The sequence below is a fragment of the Mytilus edulis genome, chromosome 7 (assembly GCF_963676685.1).
Source record: "Mytilus edulis chromosome 7, xbMytEdul2.2, whole genome shotgun sequence".
In the NCBI taxonomy this organism is placed as follows: domain Eukaryota; kingdom Metazoa; phylum Mollusca; class Bivalvia; order Mytilida; family Mytilidae; genus Mytilus; species Mytilus edulis.
This window is the reverse complement of record NC_092350.1, coordinates 65,508,422-65,516,820: the sequence shown is the minus strand read 5'-3', so window position 1 is coordinate 65,516,820 and position 8,399 is coordinate 65,508,422. Positions and strand designations below refer to the sequence as shown.

General features: G+C 31.0%; 1 protein-coding gene across 1 annotated transcript; it reads right to left on the bottom strand.

Annotated features, from left to right (window-relative positions):
- Positions 1-7,689: 7,689 nt before the first annotated feature.
- On the bottom strand, positions 7,690-8,235 carry LOC139483337 (uncharacterized). The gene has a single exon (XM_071267361.1). The coding sequence runs from the start codon at positions 8,233-8,235 to the stop codon at positions 7,690-7,692; it is 546 nt and encodes a 181-aa protein (XP_071123462.1).
- Positions 8,236-8,399: the final 164 nt, after the last annotated feature.

Here is an 8,399-nt window from a genome sequence, read left to right as displayed (position 1 = left end):
TACGAGAAGGTGGCTAACATTGTAATAGCTACTTCCACTTCAAAACTCTATTTCTACATAGTTACTCGTCGTATATGTGTCCTACCTTGCGCTGTTCACTTCATTATATATTTATCTTTCGCTGTACAAGTTACAAAAATCCCATTGTCACCCTCGTCACAGTAATCATGAATTATATTTACATAAACTATGATTTTCTTGACCTAGTAAACCCTCACTATATCAACTTCCGGTTGTGGGCAGAATGCTATCTTTTTAAAAACGAAATGATTCTGTAAAATTACCAGGTTATTATTTTCATTATCAATATATTTTTAAAGATGGAATTTCACCGAAATAAGTACATTTATCGTTGTTATTAAAAAAATCAGAAAGTCAGAAACTAATTTGAATGAATTCGATAATACTAGAGAATTCCGAATGTTTAAGGTAACTCTAAAGATTTTCATCGATCTTTTATTTTGGAGGTAAAAAACGTATTCAGATTCATAAGAATTAGGGGAAAGAAACTGAGTCAATGAAAACAAAATAAATTTACTGCGATGTCAACCGGAAGTAGATACATTGAAAATATAGTAGTTCAAGTTTTCGACATGGTTTGGTGAATTGAGAGTAGATTACCGTGAAGAGGAACACTGTGAGGATTATGAAATTAGTTTAGTGTTAAAGGAAAATATTCACTGAATCGATTCATATAAGGTAGGGATTTTTAGCATTAAGTTGAAGGGTAGAAAAAGGGTCCGAAGCGGAGACTGTCGTGACCTAAAAAAAAATCGTTCGCCACCTTCTCGTAATATATAGGGATAGTAGATCTTCCCATGGATAGAAAACAAGTGCCTGTGGAAGAGGACTGGCAAATGAATGTTAATCCTGAAAAGTGTTTTGTTTTACATATTTCTAAAAAAAAAAAGTAAACCTTTGGCTTTTGATTATATATTGCACAATCATGTTTTAGAAGCAGAATAAGACAGTAAATATTTATGCGTAACTATAATCCACGATTTGTGTATGTGTGTTCTCCAAATTATATTACCTGTAAGACAAATAAAACCTTAGATCTTCTTCGTAGGAACTTGAAAACCTGCACACGTAAGGTTAACAACCTTACGTGCACATCACTTGTCCGTCCAGTCGTCGAATACTCTTCCTCTGTCTGGGATCCGTACAAAAAACAACATATCACTCAGACAGCCAGGTTTGTCTTTAACATGTTTAACGATTTTAAAGACAGATCACCTGGAGCAGTTTCCAACTTAATTAAATCTTTAGAATGGAAAAGTTTAGAAATAAGAAGAAAAAAGCTAGAGTAACTACGCTATATAAAATAAGTTTAAGTTGAAGTTCCTAAGGACAATTTAACAATTCTACATTATGTATATATATATATGTAATTGTTAACTATTTTTCTTTGTCATATTAATTTTAAATTAAGCCCATATGTACATGACACTCAAGTTCCGGGGAGTTTTACACTCAGCCTACCTAGGAGTCTACTCCCGTATTCGGAAGAAGAATTGGATTTCAATGTAGCAAGAAACTCCCGCACCCGGAGGCGTCTTTCAGCTAGTAAATATGAGAACTAGTTCAGTGATAATGGACGTCATACTTAACTCTGAATTATACACAAGAAAACTAAAATTTAAAGTGATACAAGACTAACAAATGCCAGAGGATCCTGACTTGGGACAGGGGCAAACATGCAGAGCGTTGTTGTAATAAAAAAAACATATTACTTTCAATATTCTCCTTTTAATTATTTTCTTTTTTTTTTTTTTTTTGCTATTGTTTTTCGGCAATTTGATTTTTTTTCTTTTTGTTTGATATTATTTTTTGAAAAATATTGGGGAAGGTAGCACTAGTTACCCGAATTTCACTTGAACGAACAAAAACGCATTAACGCTATTTAAATAAGATTGATCATCATTTGATAAAGATAGACAAAAATTAAAAATTATGTTTTAATTCATTTCAATTCCTAACAGTTTATTTTAACGCCAGTCAAATAGATTCCTTTGCGGTCAATCATTTAAATCAAGATGGTGGTAAGATGCGTCAAACACATAGGCCACGCCCCCGTTAAACTATGTCAAACTGGCATTAATTCGTTTTAAACATTGATGAGACCCGAGCTTTGCACAGGTAAATCACTCAAGCAAAACGATCTCGATGTATCTATCGTTTTTTGTTTCAAACTTTATCGACTTTAGTTAAATGCGTATATTCTTAGTAAAGTCACATGCTTCACAATTTCGGTCTGCATTTTAGGCATTTTTGACATAAATAGCTTTTCGACGATTTTCGGTACTTATCCATCTTCGGATTTCAAATGTTTAGCTTTGATATGGCACGCCGTTTTTATATTTATTCAAATTTGAAGATATCTTATTTATTTAACAAAATATCTTATTAAGTATTAAGATATCTTTAATTTTTATAAGATATCTTATTTAATTTGAAAGTAAATACGATATCTCTATTAGTTTATAAGATATCTCTATTAGTTTATAAGATATCTCTATAAGTTAAAAATATATCTCTATTAATTAATAAGATATCTCAATTAATTAATAAGATATCTTATAAAGTATATAAGATATCTTACTTCTTTATAAAGATATCTTTTAAATACATACTTTATAAGATATCTTATTAATTAATAGAGGTATCTTATAAACTAATAGAGATATCTTATTAACTTATGGAGATATCTTATATATTAAATAAGATATCTTCATAACCAATTAAATAAGATATCTCTATTAGTTAATAAGATATCTCTAAAAGTTTATAAGAAATCTCTATTAGTTTATAAGATATCTCTATTAGTTTATAAGATATCTCTATAAGTTAATAAGATATCTCTATAAGTTAATAAGATATCTCTGAAAGTTTATAAGATATCTCTATTAGTTTATAAGATATATCTATAAGTTAATAAGATATCTTATAAAGTATATAAGATATCTTACTTCTTTATAAAGATATCTTTTAAATACATACTTTATAAGATATCTTATTAATTAATAGAGATATCTTATAAACTAATAGAGATATCTTATTAATTAATAGAGATATCTTATAAACTAATAGAGATATCTTATTAACTTATGGAGATATCTTATTAAGTAAATAAGATATCTCTATTATTAACTATATAAAATATATCTTATATAGTTAATAAGATATCTTATAAATTAATAGAGATATCTTATATTTTAAATAAGATATCTTATATATTTAATAAGATATCTTTATAAACATTTTAATAAGATATCTTATTTAATAAATCAGATATCTCAATTAATATATAAGATATCTCATTTTGTTATTAAGATATCTCAATTAGTTTATAAGATATCTTATTTAACTAAATAAGATATCTCGAAATTGAATAAATATAATAACGGCGTGCCATACTTTGAGCGTTCCTGATGAAGGTAAATCCAGAAAAGCGCTTCGGACGCAATAAATTATTAAACGTGTTGTTTTCCATTTTTTTTAACAAATGAATAAACAATATATGATTTTAAATAAACACATTAAAATGTAGATGTACGGTTTAAAAAATGCAAGACTTGTGAATTTGTTGAAAATAAAATATTAAGATATGACATGTATAACATAATTTTAAATTGCTCAAATGCAGTAGATCTTTATCTCACATATGCATTTCAAAAATTGCTAAGTGCTATGAAAACTCGTGGCATGTAAGTAACGTGCGGTCCCTTGCAATAACTTACAAAACTTTATATATTCCTGTATATTCACCGTTTCTTTTTTTTTTCTGGTTTACTATATTGTACTCGTAAATTAAATATGTCACGGCAATAAAAGTAACTTCACAGAAATTATTCATTGTGTACATAATTTAAATAGATGTATCTTTTATTTTTGGTAAACAACATACATTTGTATATTCACTAGCTGCATATTGATATTTATCATCTTTCAAAGCAATGTTTTTAATCAAAATTTCCTTTTTTGATAATTTTGCTGGAATTGTTATTACCGGAGTGTCTCTGTTGTTACTAGGCAACACACGTCATCGACTTATTAATGTAGCTGTTTATGCTTTCAATCAATTAAAGTTCGAAGACGGGTTTAAGTTTGTATAAATTTTATTCAATCGTTGACGTTCCAAATCAAACCAAACCGTAAGAACTGAAACATACAATAATAACATTGTATAAGTAAATTTCACACAAAACAATGCATACACATTACAAATGTGTAACCCATTCAAAACATATTATCCGTTAAACATTATTAATGTTGAGTATATCAAATAAATTGCGTACAGTGTTGCCTCGTTGTTGACTATGAGTATTCATATTGTTATATTTATCTAATTGTTCAAAAGGTACATGTAACAGATGCTGAGTATACAAATTATTGCAAAGTGTGTCCTTATTTTAAATGATGAGTATACTTGCAAAAAGAACCATAACTCTTGATGGATTTTAACATACCGACTGAGAAATAAATAATGCAGCTTGCATTTTCGTAAACAACTTATGCACATATCATAATAAAATGTTACAAGCATAAAACAATATAAATGTGTAACGAGGGGGGCAAGGGGTTTAACTGTTATGCTGTTATGGGGTAATTTTATTCTTTGTTATCTGTTATTCTGAAAATATATTTACTGTTAGCTGTTATTGTCTTATTCCTTGTTAGCAGTTATAGGACTATTATTTTTATTATTATCTGTTATTGTGAGATTGTATTTGCTGTTAACTGTTATTGAAAATTGAAATGTTACCATTTTGACAGCCAATCTTAAGTAGAAATTGAAGAAAACTTGAACATTGTGATTTGGATGGAGAGTTGTCTCATTGGCACTCATACCACATCTTCTTATATCTATTCTATTGGGGTCTTTCCGCTGGTGATATGGAGGTCACGTATTTGCAGAAGGATTCCAGTAACATACATCACATCAACATATCTAAAAACAGTCGGGTCCAGGACCATTCCAGTATACATTAGTATTATTCTTTGTAATAAATTCCATTGTCTGTGAACAAGTTTTTGGATGTATAATTTTGTACAATTTGTACAAAAAATAAGGTACAAATAATCGTTAGTTTTTTTTACTTTGTACACATTTTCCTTACAAATTATAATTTGTATTTTGCCTTTGTACACATTTATTGTACAAATTATAATTTGCAAAAATAACAATTTGTATAAAATTTGACTAAAATTCACTTATAACTTTTACAATAACTTATCATATGGATTTTGTTATAAAAAAAGCATTGATACACCTTATATAATTTTAATTCAATGACCAAATAATAAATGTTATGTTGTACTGTTACACCACTGTCCAAGGTTACTTAGGGAAGGGTTTGGCACCAACTGACATGTTTAACCCCGCCACTTTCTGTATGTGCCTGTCCCAAGTCAGGAGCCTGTAATTCAGTGGTTGTTATCGTTCATTATTTTGTAGATAAATTAGGCTGTTAAATTTCTCGTTTGAATTGTTTTCGTTTGTCATTTCAAGGCCTTATAAATGTCTGACTATGCAGTATTGGTTTGCTCATAGTGGAAGGCAGTATGATGAGCTATAGTTGTTAATTTCTGTGTCTTTTTGTCTCTTTTGGAGAGTTGTCTCATTGGCAATCATACCACATCTCATTTTATACTTATTTACAAAATACAAAAATAGTATATACGTATCATTTGTTTGCGCATGTGAGTGAAATATTGCCTTTGGGAATTACATAACATCTTTTGCTTTTAGCATTCAAATTTGGAAGTGCTACTCCTCCTCTTTGCATTTACATGAAAGAGAACCCTGACTATCAATTTTTTTAAAGCTTTTTAACTGGTTCACACAGTGAAAAGTGAAGCTCATAAACTGTCTGCTAATAACGATGTGTCTTTTACAGCTTCAATTAAATTTCTCGACAAAATATCCTTTAAATAAGTGAATACTAGTATATATGTCTCTGTTAAGGCCTAGCTAGATCCATACATGCAACCAGTTATATAATAAGAACTACTGTATTTGTCCTGGACCGGACTGATTTTACGATTTCATTGACTGTTATCTGTTATTGTCCCTTTTCAATTCCTTGTTATCTGTTTTAAGCCAAATCAATTTACTGTTTTGCTGTTATTAGAACCCCCTTCCCCCCACCCCCTCTGTAACGTTTGCTAACAATAATACGTTCTAATCGTCAATACACAAAAAGGGGGGTGCGTTGTTTTCAAAAGCGAAAGTAAACATGGTAAATACGTTTCGTGAAATATCCTTGCGTTAACGTTACAGAACCTTGAGAAAAATGATGAATCACTAATAAAATATTGTAAGAAAGAATATTTACCTTGTTACTTCTTTAAGAACATAAAAAACTAGTTTAAACCTTGGCGTTTGGTGCCATGCCTTGTAAAACAAGCAATGCGCATGTGCGATATTACAAACTAGAAAAGGATAATTTTTGGCGGTAAATTCAAATGTTAAATAATTACTTTCAAAAATGCTATTTAACATTTATAAAATAGAAAAGAAAAAATGCAAACAGTTACAATTAAACCGCGGAACACCTTGCGGCCAAAATACGAAGGGTAAAATATCCCAATTTTAAACAACTAGTTTAAACCGTTCATTTGATCGTTTGGCGTTTGGTGCCATGCCTTGTAAAACAAACAATGCGCATGTGCGTTATTACAAACTAGAAAAGGATAATTTTTGGCGGTAAATTCAAATGTAAAATAATTACTTTCAAAAATGCTATTTAACATTTATAAAATAGAAAAGAAAAAATGCAAACAGTTACACTCCCACCAAAATCAAAATTGATTTTCTACATTATGTGTTATAATAAAATCTTCAAAATATCATTCAATATAACTGTGTGCTTCAATAAAGTATTGTTCAAGTGTATACACCACATTCACATAAGAAGAACTAATTTGTGAACACTACGTTCTAAAACTGAAGGTTTTGTAGAACCTCTTTGTCCCAACAGCACCTTGACACGTCGTACTAATCTGTCGTCATCAACCTTGACTTCTACTACCTTCGCAAGAGGCCAATGATTTCGAGGTAAATCGAACAAGAACTATATCTCCTAAACACATATTACGAACGGGTTTATGCCATTTTTGCCGAATCGATATTTGCGCAATATATTCCCTTTTCCACCTAGACCAAAACTGCTCCAGAAGATATTGTACACGTCTCCATCGTTTACGCAAAAATAAATCCTCTCTTACAAATTCACTGGGTGGAAAACTAGGAATTTCAGATTTTGCAGTTAGAATGTGATTTGGTGTAAGGGGTTCCAAAGCCCGAGGATCATCAATTTCACTGACTGTAAGTGGTCGACTATTAACAATTAACATGACTTCATAAAACATGGTTCTCAAAGAGGAGTCGTCCAATCTTCCTGGACATAATAATAGCACAGAATTAAGAATATTTCTTTCGGTCCTTATTTGCCGTTCCCACACTCCTCCAGTGTGACTAGCGCTCGGCGCATCCATTATGAAATCACATTGTCGTTCGGTAAGAAAAGAAGTGAGCTTGTGAACATTACATTCCTTTTCAAATTCATTCTTTGCTCCAATAAAGTTTGATCCTTGATCCGATCTTATCTGCCTCACGGCTCCTCTAATCGCAATGAAACAACGCAAACTATTGATGAATGAGTCAGTGGACATGTCGTCCAACATTTAAATATGAATAGCACGTGAACACATGCATGTAATCAGTAATCCGTAACGTTTTATTTCCTTTCTACCTTGTCTCACGATAAATGGACCAATACAGTCCATGCCACAGTATGTGAAGGGTGCAGAGGATTGTAATCGATCCCCTGGCAAATCAGCCATTTTCTGAACTTCGGTTGGACGTCTGAGTTTTCGACAGATAACGCATTGACGTATAAAGTTTGCAACAGTTTTACTGCCTCCTATGATCCAGTATCCACGTGATCTAAGTTCATTATGAGTGATTCCTCTTCCTTGATGCTGTACAATTCGATGGACATGACTCAAAATTAATCGTGTTATGAAACTATCCTTCGGCAAGATAACTGGATGCTTTGCAGAAAACGATTGATCAGATTTTCTTAATCTGCCACCAACACGTAGAATTCCATCACAAAGAAATGGGTTAAGTGGTAAAAGCTGCTCCGTTTGCGGTAATGTAGTAGATTTCCGTAAAACACACATGCAATCATTGTATGCCTCGTTTTGCACAAGTCTTAGTATTGCCATTTCGGCTTGTTGTTGTTCTTCAACTGAAGGAGGTTGCGTCCCTTTTTATTCCATTAGAAAACCTCTGAATTCTTGCAACTATTGACACAATCAATCTCCAATTAGAAAATCTTTCTAGACGTTCAAGTAAGTTAAAACTTGTAAATTGTACAGTACATGTATCT